This window comes from Ascaphus truei, chromosome 8 (assembly GCF_040206685.1).
Source record: "Ascaphus truei isolate aAscTru1 chromosome 8, aAscTru1.hap1, whole genome shotgun sequence".
NCBI lineage: Eukaryota > Metazoa > Chordata > Amphibia > Anura > Ascaphidae > Ascaphus > Ascaphus truei.
This window is the reverse complement of record NC_134490.1, coordinates 63,836,905-63,853,879: the sequence shown is the minus strand read 5'-3', so window position 1 is coordinate 63,853,879 and position 16,975 is coordinate 63,836,905. Positions and strand designations below refer to the sequence as shown.

Below are 16,975 nucleotides of genomic sequence, written 5' to 3'. Positions count from 1 at the left end.
CCATATCTTTATTCCTATAATACTTAAAATGCCATCTTCACTGTTGCGTCTATAATGAAAATGCATGTGTGGATGTCAATCTTGATTTGTTTACTGCTAAGTTTGAAAGACAAATGGATATCTATCCTTCGCATCCTCATAATTATGAAGTGTTTAGCATTATTTGATTCATTTGATTGCACATGTTACAAAGATCCATCTGCAATGCTCGTGAATCTCTGTTAGATCCCTGATATTTTATATTTAGTAAATTTATAGAAACCTGGGAACTATCTTCCTGGCTACACCTTCTTGTATTCCCAGACCACCAAATAATATCTTCTGATGCATTAACAGGTTTCTTTGTTTATTCCCACTAAAGGGAGACGTTGTAATGCCATATTTCAATCCAATTTACAAAAACATACGTTGACCATAGATAACTAGACCAACACATAAAGGCCAGATAGGGTCAGTAGCCTGACCCCCATCAAAACAATTCCTTGTATTTTTAAGGCAAACTGCAACAAATTAACCTCTGGTGTACTAGGTTTATTAAAATATTGAATATATTCTGGCATTTTCATTATACTTATATTATGATGGGAGACAAAGAAACAGTAGGTATCAATATCTGTGCATAATGCATCTCACTGCATGGCACAGAATGTAGGCACATTTATTACAAATTAGGTACATTTATTGGTATTTCCATGCTATTGAAATTCCTTAAAGTAGCAATGCCTCCTACCTATTTTATTTTTACCTCGTCCCCCATGGTTTGAGATACTTACCGGTGAAGTTTCCGGGATTAAATCTCCCCCAGGGAACACAAAATGGTGGCCAAATCTAAAAATCATAAATATAAGAATCATCCTTAATTGCAAATATTAAAATATCAAATTATAAAAATCATCCTTAATTGCAGCTTCCTATGGATGGTTATCCCCTTTAAAACTTCACCGGTAAGTATTTTGGAAATCGGAGCACCACCCCAGAGCTGAAAATAGAGCAGTATTTTGCATCTGGAATACCCTCCGGTTTCAATCCTGTAACCAGTTCCTGAGGAGTGATTCTTACCCGGAAGCGAATTCTTCCATTTGTGTTCATCTGCAGAAATAGACGATGAGGTCCGTTCCAGTTTCCATACACAATATCTATTTTGCCGTCCCGATTGAAGTCAGCTAATGCTACACCACGCCCATGCTGATACGCGTCATCCACTCCTGTAACAAACAAAAACTATTTTCATTTGAAGTGCTGGAGGGAAGAACAGAAGCCATGTTGCTGTGGGAAAAATTAAAGCAGTAGTCTTGCCTCCTAATCACACCTGTTCCCCCCACCCCTTCCCCCTTACAGCATGGGAAGCGGGAGGAAAGAGACGTCTTCCGGTCCTGAACTGCTTTAGTTCCAACTCTTGGTTTTCACCCAACCCGGAGAGAGAGTTAAAACCAGTAACTTCACCGGTAAGTATCTAGGGCAGTATTTTTCAACCAGGGTTCCTAGGATGCCTTGGGTTCTACGGGCATCCCTAAAGGGTTCCCTGCAATTTTCTGGTCATTTGAAAATTGTATCAAATACTGTACAGAAGAATTTACAATGCATCTGATCTCAGAAAAGCGCTATTAGAGTGGGGTGGGGTTCCTTAAAATGCATCTGATCTCAGACGCGCTATTAGAGAGGGTTGGGGTTCTTCAGAATTTAACTTGGGGTTCCTTAATCCAAAAAAGATTGGAAACCACTGATCTAGGGAACCTTGGGGTCCCTAGATATGGATACAGGGGGGTTCGTATCCAGAGGACCCTTTGGTTCCTATGCTGTACAATAGGGAAGGAGGCAAAGAAAAGAAAAAGAGCAGCCCAGATTGTTGCTTTAACCCTTTAGAGTGCCCTTATGATATTCCCAAAACACCATGGACACTTGCTCGTTTTCTAGGGACTGATGAGCCTGACTGCTGTAACAGAGAAGCCAGCCAGAATTAAACTGAAGTAAAGCGTAATCCACTTTTGTTTCAGTCATCTGCGCACCAATCACACACATCATGTTTTCACTCTATGCGCTGCCTCTGGGGCTGCCGAACCACCAGGACAGTAAGGGTTAAAATCAAGGTTGTGTCACTTTCCAGAATGCTCCCTTATGTTCTCACTGCGGTTTCCTTCACACAACTTTCTAACATAGAACACACTTTCCATGTGCATGCTGAACCTGTCACCTCATTCATCTGTACACACAGATCTGGGAATGCATTATCAACTGTTAGGGGGGGGGGGGGGATTTCAATTTGCGTTTTAATGTCACATATTTGGTTATAGATTACGAGGAAACTCATATCATCCTTCCTAATAATTCAACAGCTGTCCTTTCTTTTCCATAGTTCTATTGTTCAATACTAGTATAAAATGGCACTTCAGTACGCACAGTATCTTATAATCAGTTTCTACTTGGGGATCTGTCCAGGCTGGGATCCCCATTGTCCCAAAATAGAATGCTTTCTTGCAAGAAAAAAGTGGATGGGTAAAAACAGGATGCCCCCCCCCCACTCCCCTATCCCCCCTCTTCGAGAAAGATAATTGTGTATGTGTTCACCTCTGAGCTAACCTGAAATTTCTTCGTCTGTATCACCAGCATAAAAAAAAAGTCGTTTTTCCATTTTTTTTGTACTCCGTCATGGACTGCGCTTGGCGTAAAGATGTAAATAGTGTCTACTAAAAAAGGAGTGTTTCTACAGTATGTGCAAAAAAAACAAAAAACTGAACTTGGCGTAAACCCTAAAATGTCTGTTAATACTGTAGTGTTAGCGCAGAATGTATTTCCTATGTGCCAACCAAAAATATATATAATGCAGTACAGATGCTTCATTATATAGATTACATTTTGTTTTCCACACTATGGCTATTACAAATAATATTGCATTAATAACTTATATTTATTAGTTATAAATAATCTGTTTTAATTTAAATTATATCAACCTGGTTTTCAACACTATGAAATGCTTCAAAAACAATTTCAAGCAACAAATTATGATATATATATATATATACAGTGTTCGACAAATCACCCAAAAATCTACTCGCCCAACCAAAAAATCTACTCGCCACCTAGTCCCGCCCCCAACTCTGCCCCTAGTCCCGCCCCCAACTCCGCTTTAAAATAAAATATATAAATAAAATACATTTAATAAATTCCTAGTCAGAACAACATTCGTTTTTGACATAAATGTATTTATTGTATTACATTATACTACAATTAGTCGTGTGTGTGTGTGTGTGTGTGTGTCAATGTCGGATCTAGAAATAAAAGCCAGATGTGAATGACTAGTTTCCTGAACCCCTTAACCAGTGTCTGGACGTCGGCGCTTCACAGAGAGAGAGAGACAGACACACACACACACAGAGGGGCACACCCACACACACACACACACACACACACAGAGAGTGACACACACACACAGAGAGAGAGAGAGAGAGAGAGAGAGAGAGAGAGACACAGAGAAAGAGAGAGAATGAGAGACACACACTGAGAGAATGAGAGACAAAGAGAGAGTGCGACAGAGAGCGCGAAGAAGAGAGTGCGACAGAGAGCGCGAAGAAGAGTGTGCGACAGAGAGCGCGAAGAAGAGAGTGCGACAGAGAGAGCGAAGAAGAGAGTGCGACAGAGAGAGCGAAGAAGAGAGTGTGACAGAGAGCGCGAAGAAGAGAGTGCGACAGAGAGAGCGAAGAAGAGAGTGCGACAGAGAGAGGGAGACAGAGAGGGAGAGGGTGACACAGGGAGACGGAGAGGGTGGGTGACACAGGGAGAGGGTGACATGGAGAGGGAGAGGGAGGGTGACACAGGGAGAGGGAGGTGACACAGGGAGAGGGAGTGTGACACAGAGAGAGGGGGAGGGTGACACAGGGAGAGGGGGAGGGTGACACAGGGAGAGGGGGAGAGTGAAACAGAGAGAGGGGGAGGGTGATACATGAAGAGGGGGAGGGTGACACTGAGAGGGGGAGGGTGACACTGAGAGGGGGAGGGTGACACAGGGAGAGGTTGACACAGGGAGAGGGAGAGGGTGACACAGGGAGAGGGTGACACAGGGAGAGGGTGACACGGGGAGGGTGACATAGGGGGAGGGTGACACAGAGGGAGGGTGACACAGGGGGAGGGTGACACAGGGAGAGGGAGAGGGTGACACAGGGAGAGGGTGAGAGAGGGAGAGGGTGACACAGGGAGAGGGTGACACAGGGAGAGGGTGACACAGGGAGAGGGTGACACAGGGAGAGGGAGGGTGACACAGGGAGAGGGAGGGTGACACAGGGAGAGGGTGACACAGGGAGAGGGTGACACAGGGAGAGGGTGACACAGGGAGAGGGTGGGTGACACAGGGAGAGGGTGACAGAGGGAGAGGGTGGGTGACACAGGGAGAGGGAGAGGGTGACACAGGGAGAGGGTGACACAGGGAGAGGGTGACACAGGGAGAGGGTGACACACTCACAGACACACAGATACTCACTCTCACTCAGACACTCTCACTCAGACACACTCACTCAGACACACTCACACTCACAGATACACACACACACACACACACAGTCTGTCACTCACACACAAAGACTCACCCACCCGCAAGGCAGGGGGTCACACATGGCAGCAGTGGGGCATCTGCACGGCAGTGGGTCTGCCACACGGCAGGAGGGCATCTGCAAGGCAGGGGGGGTCGCACATGGCAGCGGGGGCCTCCGCACGGCAGGAGGGCCTCTGGAAGGGGCCACGCCCCCTCAGGGAGAAGCACCGGTTAGGGGATTTCCCCTGCTTAGAGCAGGGAGAAGCACCGGTTAGGGGATTTCCCCTGCTTAGAGCAGAGAGAGGCACCGGTTAGGGGATTTCCCATGCTAACGGCTGAGCTGGCCATCAGAGCAGGGCTCGGGTTTCCTTAACAGCTGAGTGCTTGTGTGACAGATCTGCAGACTGTCCGCAGAGGCGGCACACCGACGCCGCGTGGGGTAAGGGGGGGGTCAGGAGGCCGGGAGAGTTTGGGGTGAGGGGGGGGTCACGGAGGCCAGGAGAGATTGGGGTAAGGGGAAGGGGGCGGATGGCCCGATGCGAGGGGGGGGGCGGATGGCCCGATGCGAGGGGGGGCAGATGGCCCAATGCGAGGGGGGGCGGATGGCCCGATGGGCGAGGGGGGGTGACAGGTGGCCCTGCAGGGGCCTGAGGCAGACAGGCGTGGAAGGGGCTGGCTGCCGGAAGGGGGAGGAGTGAAAGTATAGTATTACTGAGAGGCGTGGGAGGAGCGAAGGCACTGCTCAGAGAACCGGAGGCGGGGTAATCTCCCCCAACAACATGAACCCGCCTCCGGCTTTTTTTTCTTCTTCTCCAGCGCGAGCGTGGGAAAAACAGCAGCGCGAGCGGGGGAATTAAAAAAACACACGTGTGCTGCTTGGGCCAATATTTACTCGCCCGGGGGTTAAATCCACACGCCCCGGGCGTGTAAATGTATATAATTGTCGAACACTGTATATATATATATATATATAGAGATATATATATATATATATATATATATATATATATATATATATATATATATATATATATTAATGAGAAAGAAAAAAGAAAAAAGTGTCCCATTAAAAGCACTCAAGCAAATATAATAATGAAAAAATGTTTATTCATGAAAATGGAGAACACAAAAAAGATACAAAGTTAAAAAAAAAAAAAAAACTCCATGGGATCCCCGCAGCTATAAAACATACAAAATGACAGAACAATACTGTAGTCCTTAATAAATGTATAAGAGCAGATTAATACTGCTCAAGAGGAGAGAAGTAGTAAACTCCTGAGATATATGTAAAGACCGGACGGTTAAAAAAATTATTAATTGAAGCTCTGTGCTGTAAACTATTGACTGCTAATAATAATAATTGCCAGTACAGTACCCCCTAGGTCATCAAGGAAACAAATTAATAACAAGGGGTCACCGCTGAAAAGATGGAAATATCACTATGTATACTTGCAGATCATCATGAAAAAATTGTCCTTGTGATAAAGTCCTGAGATGGCATGTGAGGCAAGAGATCTGTAGTGTTGTAGTAGAGAGAGTTCACAGCCGATAAGGGGGATCCACGGGGAGTACACACAAAGACAAGCCTGAAGCAGCGTTTCACACCCTTTGCTTCTTCTAGGGGCTTATATATATATATATATATATATATATATACTAGCTGAGAGACCCGGCGTTGCCCGGGATGTAATTTGGGGGGGGGCGTACGACAGGGTTAGGCTTCCCCCCCCCCTTGACAACTAGGTGGGTGACTGAGTTGACTGAGTGTGTGGGTGACTGTGTGGGTGGGTGGGTGACACTTGACTGAGTGGGTGGGTGGGTTGGTGACTGAGTGGGTGACTTTGGGTCGGTGACTGGGTGGGTGACTTTGGGTCGGTTTGACTTTGGGTCGATGGGTGGGTGACTTTGGGTCGGTGGGTGGGTGACTTTGGGTCGGTGGGTGTGTGACTTTGGGTCGGTGGGTGGGTGATTTTGGGTCGGTGGGTGGGTGACTTTGGGTCGATTGGTGGGTAGGTGACTTTGGGTCGGTGGGTGGGTGACTTTGGGTCGGTGGGTGGGTGGGTGACTTTGGGTCGGTTTGACTTTGGGTCGGTGGGTGGGTGACTTTGGGTCGGTGGGTGACTTTGGGTCGGTGGTTGGGTGGGTGAGTTGGGTCGGTGGGTGGGTGAGTTTGGGTGGGTGGGTGACTTTCGGTGACTGGGTGACTTTTTCAGGGTCGGTGACTGGGTGGGTCAGTGACTGGGGTCGGTGACTGGGTGGGTCAGTGAGTGGGTTGGTGGGGTCGGTGAGTGGGTGGGTGGGGTCGGTGAGTGGGTGGGTGGGGTCAGTGACTGGGTGGGTGGTTTTGGGTGAGACTGGGTGGGTGAGTGTGAGACTGAATGGGTGGGTGAGTGTGAGACTGAATGGGTGGGTGAGTGTGAGACTGAATGGGTGGGTGAGTGTGAGACTGAATGGGTGGGTGAGTGGGAGACTGAATGGGTGGGTGAGTGGGAAACTGAATGGGTGGATGAGTGGGAAACTGAATGGGTGGATGAGTGGGAAACTGAATGGGTGGGTGAGTGGGAAACTGAATGGGTGGGTGAGTGGGAAACTGAATGGGTGGGTGAGTGGGAAACTGAATGGGTGGGTGAGTGGGAAACTGAATGGGTGGGTGAGTGGGAAACTGAATGGGTGGGTGAGTGGGAAACTGAATGGGTGGGTGAGTGGGAAACTGAATGGGTGGGTGAGTGGGAGACTGAGTGGGAGACTGAGTGGGAGACTGAGTGGGAGACTGAGTGGGAGACTGAGTGGGAGAGTGGGTGGGAGACTGACTGGGTGGGAGACTGACTGGGTGGGAGACTGACTGGGTGGGAGACTGACTGGGTGGGAGACTGACTGGGTGGGAGACTGGGTGGGAGACTGACTGGGTGGGAGACTGACTGGGTGGGAGACTGACTGGGTGGGTGAGTGGGAGACTGACTGGGTGGGTGAGTGGGAGACTGACTGGGTGGGTGAGTGGGAGACTGACTGGGTGGGTGAGTGGGAGACTGACTGGGTGGGTTAGTGGGAGACTGACTGGGTGGGTGAGTGGGAGACTGACTGGGTGGGTGAGTGGGAGACTGACTGACTGGGTGGGTGAGTGGGAGACTGACTGGGTGGGTGAGTGGGAGACTGACTGACTGGGTGGGTGAGTGGGAGACTGACTTGGTGGGTGAGTGGGTGACTGACTGGGTGGGTGAGTGGGTGACTGACTGGGTGGGTGAGTGGGTGACTGACTGACTGGGTGAGTGGGTGACTGACTGGGTGGGTGAGTGGGTGACTGACTGGGTGGGTGAGTGGGTGACTGACTGGGTGGGTGAGTGGGTGACTGACTGGGTGGGTGAGTGGGTGACTGACTGGGTGGGTGAGTGGGTGACTGACTGGGTGGGTGAGTGGGTGACTGACTGGGTGACTGACTTGGTGGGTGAGTGGGTGACTGACTGGGTGGGTGAGTGGGTGACTGACTGGGTGGGTGAGTGGGTGACTGACTGGGTGGGTGAGTGGGTGACTGGGTGGGTGACTGACTGACTGACTGAATGGGTGGGTGACTGGGTGACTGACTGAATGGGTGACTGAATGGGTGGGTGACTGACTGACTGACTGAATGGGTGGGTGACTGGGTGACTGACTGAATGGGTGGGTGACTGAGTTGACTGAGTTGACTGAGTTTGACTTGGGTGGGTGGGTGACTGACTTGGGTGGGTGACTTGGGTGGGTGGGTGACTGAGTGAAAGTGACTGGGTGGGTGTGTGGTTGTGTGGGTGACTGGGTGGGTGGGTGACTGGGTGGGTGGGTGACTGGGTGGGTGGGTGACTGACTGACTGGGTGACTGACTGACTGACTGACTGACTGGGTGGGTGGGTGGGTGACTGACTGACTGACTGGGTGGGTGACTGACTGACTGACTGACTGGGTGGGTGATTGACTGACTGGGTGGGTGACTGGATGGGTGGGTGGGTGACTGGATGGGTGGGTGGGTGGGTGACTGGATGGGTGGGTGGGTGGGTGACTGGGTGGGTGGGTGACTTGACTGGGTGGGTGGGTGACTTGACTGAGTGAGTGGGTGGGTGACTTGACTGAGTGAGTGGGTGAGTGACTTGACTGAGTGAGTGGGTGACTTGACTGAGTGAGTGGGTGGGTGACTTGACTGAGTGAGTGGGTGGGTGACTAAGTGACTGGGTGGGTGGGTTACTGAGTGGGTGGGTTACTGAGTGGGTGGGTGACTGAGTGGGTGGGTGGGTGACTGGGTGAAAGTGACTGGGTGGGTGACTGGGTGGGTGACTGAGTGGGTGACTGAGTGGGTGGGTGACTGGGTGGGTGGGTGACTGGGTGGGTGGGTGACTGGGTGGGTGTGTGGGTGACTGGGTGACAGTGCGTGGGTGGGAGACGGTGGGTGACTTACCTTGACCCCGTGGCATCTGGCTGGGGCAGGAGGTGAGTTCGGGAAGCTGGGGGGGGGGGGGCAAGAGTGGCAGGAGACCCGCGGCGCGCTTCCCCTTCGTCCGGGAGCCGACGCACGTGATGGGGAGTCCCGCGCCGCGCTTCCCCTCTCCGGTAGCGGCGCACGTGATGGGGAGTCTCGCGCCGCGCTTCCCCTCTCCGGTAGCGGCGCACGTGATGGGGAGTCTCGCGCCGCGCTTCCCCTCTCCGGTAGCGGCGCACGTGATGGGGAGTCCCGCGCCGCGCTTCCCCTCTCCGGTAGCGGCGCACGTGAGGGGGAGTCCCGGGCCGCGCTTCCCCTCTCCGGTAGCGGTGCACGTGAGGGGGAGAGCAAAAGGCCCGGGCCGCGCTTCCCCTATCTGGTAGCGGTGCACGTGAGGGGGAGAGCAAAAGGCCCGGGCCGCGCCGCGAGGGGGGAGGAGCCTGGAGTTTGCTGCTGAGCAGGAGGGCCGCGGCGCACGGTGAAGGTGATGGTGCGGCTGGGGATGTTGCGGAGCGTGGGGATTTGGGTGAGGTGGGGGGAGAGAGTGAGGGGCACCGGGAGAGGAGGGGGGGGGTGTGGAAGGTGAGCTGCGGTCCAACTGACGGGGGAGAGTGAGGGTGTGTGTGTGTGTGAGGGGGGGTGGTGTGTGTGTGTGTGTGTGTGTGTGTGTGTGTGTGTGTGTGTGTGTGTGTGTGTGTGTGTGTGTGTGTGTGTGTGTTTTTGCCCGTCACTCTGCCTCAGGCCAATGAGAGGTGCGGGGGCGGGCAGGCCAAGGGACCAATGAGATTGCCGCTAGGGACGCAGACATACAGTGCTTTCAGAAATATATAGTAGATAGTATAGTATATATATATATTCAAATGTACAACATATTTTGTGAAGGTTTGTACTCGTTTTAGTTCTCAAAGGTTGACGTAGAAAATAAATCTAATGATTTTAGTAAATAGGCCCCAAACTTTGCCTTTTCATAGAATAAACCCTTTACTTCGAGATTTGTGTCAAACTTAAAAAATGGCAGACACATTTTGTACAACAGAAGTATCCACAAGAACCAAACAAACACAAATGTTTGTCAGAGTAAACGTTTCTTGTCCTTGGAACACTGACCTTTTAGAGCAGGAGAACTGAACTCCAGTGCTCAAGACCGCCCAACAGGTCACGTTTTAAGGCTATCCCAGCTTCAGCACAGGTGGCTCAACCTGTTCCTGATGCAGCACAGTCTTTGAATGAGTCACTGATTGGGCCACCAGTGCTGAAGCGGGGATATCCTTAAAACCTGACCTGTTTGGGGGGTGGGGGGGTCTTGAGGTCTGGAGTTGAGCAACCCTGCTTAGAGTACTACACAGTATCTGCAACATTCTTTAGAAGCAACCCAGTAATTGCTATCGCTGATATCCAGACAGCGTTCTGCTAGATGTGTTGTAACCTATATAGTTCCAGAACAGTAATAAATTAGCAGAGCTATATTAATATGAGTGGCAAAATAAGAACTCTAACCAAAGGTGTGACTACTGTTCATACTAAGGAAAGAATGAATATTAGCAGCCATCCAGATAAGTTCTCTCTCACCTTGAAGGGAAGTCACCTCCCGTTAGCCAGAAGAAAAGAGGCAAGAGCTCTCCAGCATCTGTTTGGTTGATAAATGCACCCTTGACAAGTCTTGTTAAACCCCTGCCATCATTCTGACTTTCAATTACCAGGACAGTTCATCTACCTCTCTCTTTCTTACACATACGTTCTATTTCTACATATATCTTGCTTTCATACAGCCTTGCTTTAGTCAGATTATTGTCTGATCAAAAGCACAATTTTTTTACTGGCTTACTACAAAACAAAATATTGTGCTGCCAGGGGGAAAAAAAAGATTTTTCTTCCAAAAGGAACATATTACTGAGGGAAATGGGATTTTAATGCAAAGCTGAATTACATTATTAAATCATGACCTCTTTCCTTTTAATCAGTCACTTTCCAAAGCTTCCCCCAAATGGCCTTCATTGTTGAAAGTAAATATAGCTTTGATTCATGTATTATTTTATATAAACTGCACCTGAACCAAATTAATAAACTCAGTTCTGCGAATTCATTAGAAAACTTAAAAAAAAAAAAAAAAAAAAAAAGATTGCTGTAGTGGGTTCCAAAAAAAAATTGGGTGTATTTATACAGCAACATTACTCCGAAGACCTTTGTCAGGCTGATGAATCACTGTAGTACCAGTGGCAAATGTGCACATTGGATCTGTAATTGATCAGAGTCAGAGGCTGGATAGAGGCACACAATTAAAATCCCATGCCATCTCTTATTCTGTATGGCACCTCCACACATTCAATTTACCTAATTCTGGGTTCGATTACTTATAATTTACTTTTTGGGCCTCTCAAATAATGAAGGCAGGAGGCTGCAGAGACACTGATCAAGTGCAGAAAGTACAGTAATTAAAGCTGAAGAAAGGAGAGACTAAATGCATCCATGACCATAGTATACTGCAGTGGTAGCCAACTCCAGTCCTTAAGGGCCACCACCATGTCAGGTACTAGGGATATCCATGCTTCAGCCCAGGTGGCTCAATCAGTGGCACAGTCATTCTGAGCACAGTCACCTGTGCTGAAGCAGGGATATCGCTAATACCTGGCCTGTTGGTGGCCATTGAGGACTGGAGTACTGTATATCCAAATGAGTATGGTCAGTTATGGGTCTATTGTTGATAGTGCCATTTTAATTAAAACCCAAAGACGAGGAGAAATCCATAACATCTCCTGCATTTTCTCAGACAAGTGTACCTTTGACCGTTTTGGTTGCGCGTCTACAGATCAAAGGGAGAGGAGTCACTTGATGCCTATTTAGTAACAAGAAGTACCACTTTCTGCTTCACTTGCTGTCATATTTCCCTTATTTTGTTTTCCTGCATCAATAAAAAAATAAGAAAAATCTTCAGGATTCTGTACGTGTAAAAGGATCTGCTGATAATCATGGATTAGATATACAGACCCTGAGAAAATGTTTCACATGTGATTGACACGTTAGTACATTACAGACTGGTTATTTTAGTTATCAAATATTTTACTGGGAGAAATACATTGAGTTACCTCTCGTTTTCAAGTATGTCCTGGGCACAAGGTAAAGTTGACAATAGGTGGTTAGATTCCACTACAGTATTAAAAACAAATCTGATTTATTTATTTATAAAATATTTTACCAGGAAGTATTACATTGAGAGTTACAGCTCAACCCGTTATAGTGCGATCCGCTACAACGCGGATCCGCATATAACGCAGTCTCAGCGTGGCTCCCGTTTTATAAAGCATTTTTTTTGGCAAACTTCCAGGTGTTGCCATCTGGCTTTCCACCCTTTCTTGGCTTTTCTAGCTTCACTATGCCCTCCCATACACCTTTCACTAAACTGCCGATATTCCTGCTGAATAATTAAACCTCCCTCCTGCTCCTCACCCAGATGCCCCTGCTACCTCACTGCAGGGTATTTGTCACCCCGTTCTGTGCCCAGAAGTGTATCTTTCCCCTCTCATCCTCCCCCCAAAGGTGCTTCTACAGCTGCTGTTAGGAAAGACGCAATCTCTCCCTTTCCTTCCTCCCGCAGGAGATGCAAGACTGCGTCTAGAAAAGCATCCTGTATAGCTGGGGTATCAGTATACAGAAGCAGCAGACAGTCTCAGAGCCGGGCTGTTATGGGCAGAGTGTGTCAGAGCTGGGCTGTTATGTGCAGCATGTCAGCACTCAACCCCCCGCCCCCGACTTGTGGTGTCATATCCCCAGCACCCTTCGAAGCTGCTCCCCTGATCGCGGCGGCGGACATTTTTTCCCCGCGATCCCGTTTATAATGCAGTCTCATTATGTGGACCCCAAGCACCGCGTTATAACGGAGTTCAGCTGTACCTCTAGTTTTCAAGTATGTCCTGGGCATAGAGATGATGACAAATAATACATGCTTACAAATACATAGTAACATAAGCGAACAGGAAATACAAGACATTTCATGCACAGTTAAAGATAATATATATTATAGGCGTATGTAACAATTACAAACTAGATTAAAATGCGAGACAGCTTTAGTTTTGAAAGAATTTAGACTGGTGTCACCTATTGTTTTTCCTGTTTAAAACATGAACTTACTAAAATACAAATAAAAATAAATGACTCTAAAAATGTTAAGCATATTAAGCAATTAAGCAGCAAGTAGAAATTAGCGTAAATCCATTGTCATTTTAAGTTGTTCGAGCTACAGAGTCTTTCCAAGTGTTATATTTATAATATGTTTACATTTTGCATACTAATAAGTCTGTTGGCGTGTCCTAAAGTTTAACTGTTACCATTAATGCAAACCATTGTGTACAGGCGGCAATCAATAATGAATATGAATATAAAAGTGCCAAAATAAAAGATAAGGCTGTAGTAAGAAAAAAATAAATAAAAGAGTCTTCATTAGTGCTTATGAAACCAACAGATGAATAGAACTAAGAAGTAAACTCACAGAGCAGTCATATGCAGCTCAGTATTACATAAGTTTTCTCACCACCTCTACCCCTTCATGGGCTGAAGCAGCGGCTTAGTGAGTAAAGATACTGACTCCAGAAACAACAACACTGAGTTTGAAACAAGAACCTGGTTCAAATCCCAGGACCAGCTCCTTGTGACCTTGGACAAGTCACCTTATCTCCCTGTGCCTCAGGCACCAAAATCAGATTGTAAGGGACTTGTGCCAGCTGCCTTCATTGTCAGCGCTATACAAGAAAAAACAATTATTAATTATTAATTATTATTGACTCACATTTCACCAGCTGCTTCCAGTAAAACCTACCAATGTCTGAGACAGTTCCCTAACCTCTGCCTGTACCCCCAATTCATAAATGTCCACTCCTTGTTCTACTTTGGAAGATAATCTTTGTATGCTTAAATATCATGAGCGTTCAATGTATCCAGATGGGTATAAAGTCATCACAACCTGGTTGGTGTGGGTATACAAGAAGGACAGCAAAAATACCATACTCATGAGCGTGTTTGCATGTTTTCTACAGGTTCCCATCCCTGCTTCATTCCCCCACTTATCACAAGTCATACACTATGATTAATCTGCACACTGGGATTCTGGGTAGTGTAATGCACTTAAGCACCCAGTGAGTGTGTCACTTTTATCTTCTTATCCCCTTCATTATGTGGATTTCCAAGTGCTTTTGCCTACTGCAGAGCTTCTATGGTTAAGCCTGAGACAAGTTCACTCTTAACTTAAGCAGCACATATCATATTGTGCATTATTTGTAATTGTGCTGATTACAACTAGACCCTCAAACCCATCATTTTCCAAAAATATTAAAGATTTGTTATCGTTTAAAGCAAATGCCATAGGTTATCGGCCATATTTCCTAAGCGGTGCTATTCTATGACACCTTCCAGAAAACACTTTACAGGCTATTCAAGTGAATGGGACATAAGGTGTCTTATGGAATAGCATCACTTAGTAAATATGGGCTTGTATCAGATAGTTGCGTGCTATTAGAATGTCAATATATATTGTTAGTTTTACGGTAATGTTACGAATCTCGCCTGAATATCAGACTGCTACAGCAAAGATGCCTTCTTTAACCCAACCCGCAAGGTCCTTTAGCAGCCTGAGAAATGCTGCTAATGCATTCATGTCCTTGGTAATTCTGATCAATGAAATACAATCTTAAAAAAAATATATATATATATACAGCTCAACCCCGTTATAACGCGATTCGTTACAACGCGAATCCGCTTATAACGCGATGCAAGTGTGGCTCCCAATTTTCATATTTGTGAATACTTTACAAACAGCTATCGTAAAAAATTAAAACCTACAATTAAAAAAAAATACATTATATACATTATTCTGTACAAGGTGACGACAAAAGTACAGATTGACACTTAGCAAAGCCACTGTCCTTGATGATTTAATTTTTTTTTAAATTATTTTCTTGCCAATTCCTCAGTATTTTTTCTGACCCATTTTTAGGATTATCTTACATAAATTAGTATCCACAACTCAGTAGCTCACAATGCAATTTTTTACATTTTGTTAATCTTAAATGGTATCTTAAATACTTTATTGTACAATGCACACAATTGTACATTATTTCTAACGCGATCCGCTTATAACGCGATGTGATTCTTTGGACCCCAAGCACAGCGTTATAAGGGGGTTGAGCTGTATCTCTGCTATTATTGCTGCATCTTCACCTGCCATCTCTCCCCTCATTCTGACATATCACCTTTACTAATGGTCCTAAATTATTAATTACAGAACTGTTACCATTCCGATGTTTCCTCCTCAGTCTAACCCACACCTCTCATCCTTTTTACATCAATGTAAAACCATGGAAAGTTCTCACCTCAAGGTCTATTTTTAGATTTCATCTCTGTTTCAGTAATACATATATTTCAAAGACAATGAACCCTCACATGCCCCAGTCCTGCATGAAAATCACAATTAATGGAGTTTCTTTATATTCCTTTTTATAGCCGTATTTGTGCCATAAAAGATGATTAGTCATTTTAAATTCCATATTGCTATTGTAATTTGCTTTTATAGCAAGACCGCTTTGAACTATCCACCTTCCTTAATAGCTTTGAAAATGACGCTTCCCTTCCCATACAAATTTACAGGTAAAAAAAACCTACACAAGTAGAGGAATAATTGGCTGAACCAATGGTTTCTAATAGATTTGTCTCTGACATTATGGTTTGTTTAATTTGATTGTACATTTGCTCCATTATATGGTGCAACATGTATAACTAAACATGTTATTTACACTAGGGTATCACCCAAACCCATTTGCTTAAGGTACACAAAATTCTGTACAAAAAACTAGCAAACCTTTTGGCATTTTCGCAGATATGTAAAATGTCAAGGGTAAAAGGTATAAAAAGCTTTATGAAAAATATAATGAGGTAAATTACGTTTGTTGCATGGTAACCTTCGTGACGTAAAAATGTAGACAGCTTCATTGTTTCATCTGGTGATAAAGATGTTGCAGACTTGTTCTCTCGGATACCTCAACCCACCCAGGCATGCCTGACAATACTGTAAAGGTTCTACATGATTCAATGGCAATGTTGCTGCAGAATAGTAAGTCAGTGTATGTGTATACAGTGGGATATGTTGGAACATTCACCTTCACTGCCATTAAAGCCTATAGAAATTCTTGAACATTCTGAACTATGATATGTTGTGTTATCACGTGGAACAATAACGCTGGCAACATCTGTATTCCGTCCATTAGTTACCAGAAAGTGCAAAAGTTACATGCAATTTTTTTTTAAGTCCAATATTTCTTTATATCAGTTTTGCCTTAACATTTTGCCAGTTGAATCATCAAAATGAATTTGAGAACCAAAAATGTAACAGATTTTTGGTCGTACATTTCATTTTCCCATTTAGGAAACATCCCCAATAAGTGTGTTAGATTCCAGTTCTTGCTGAACATTTGTTGCATCTTCTACAGTTTATTAATGAACAGTATGGGCGAATTTCCAAAGACAAAGGTATGAATAGGGTGAATATAAATATCTACTGGAAAAGCAGCATCTACCACAGCAAGAAGAAGCCACATGGAACCTGAAATCGCCTTTACAAGTAGGAGAAGGAACTTTGCATGGAAAATACACAGTTCTTACAACTTCATGCTCCATGAGAAAGTAGATCTCTTCCCAAGAATGTACAGATATACTGTATGACAATCTGATAAATGTGTGGTGTGTGTGTGCGACTGATACTCACCTGCATTAGAAGCAATATCAACAAAGGTCCCATCTCCCTTGTTCTGAAAGAGAAAATTTGGGCCATTCTCATTGTCGCAGAATATATCGGAGAGAGCTGAGCCCAGGATTGGTCCAACAGTAACGCCTCGGCCACCTGTAAATATCAATGAAAGAATGATGAGTATGCAAACAAGGAAAGTAGACATAACCATGTCGCAGTGCATTGCAGGCCTCTCCGACAGCAACAGGGTCACATGCGTGCAACAAATTCTGCAATAAGAAAC

General features: G+C 46.0%; 1 protein-coding gene across 3 annotated transcripts in view; it reads right to left on the bottom strand.

Moving 5' to 3' along the window:
• The window catches only part of CRTAC1 (cartilage acidic protein 1), a 317,696-nt gene that overhangs the window by 55,561 nt on the left and 245,160 nt on the right, over positions 1–16,975 (bottom strand). For all 3 annotated transcript variants that reach the window (XM_075612348.1, XM_075612347.1, XM_075612349.1), the window contains exons 6-7: positions 16,711–16,845; positions 1,060–1,205 (exon numbers count right to left, since the gene is read on the bottom strand). In XM_075612348.1, coding sequence (XP_075468463.1) covers positions 1,060–1,205; positions 16,711–16,845 — 281 coding nt within the window. The remainder of the gene's footprint in view (positions 1–1,059; positions 1,206–16,710; positions 16,846–16,975) is intronic.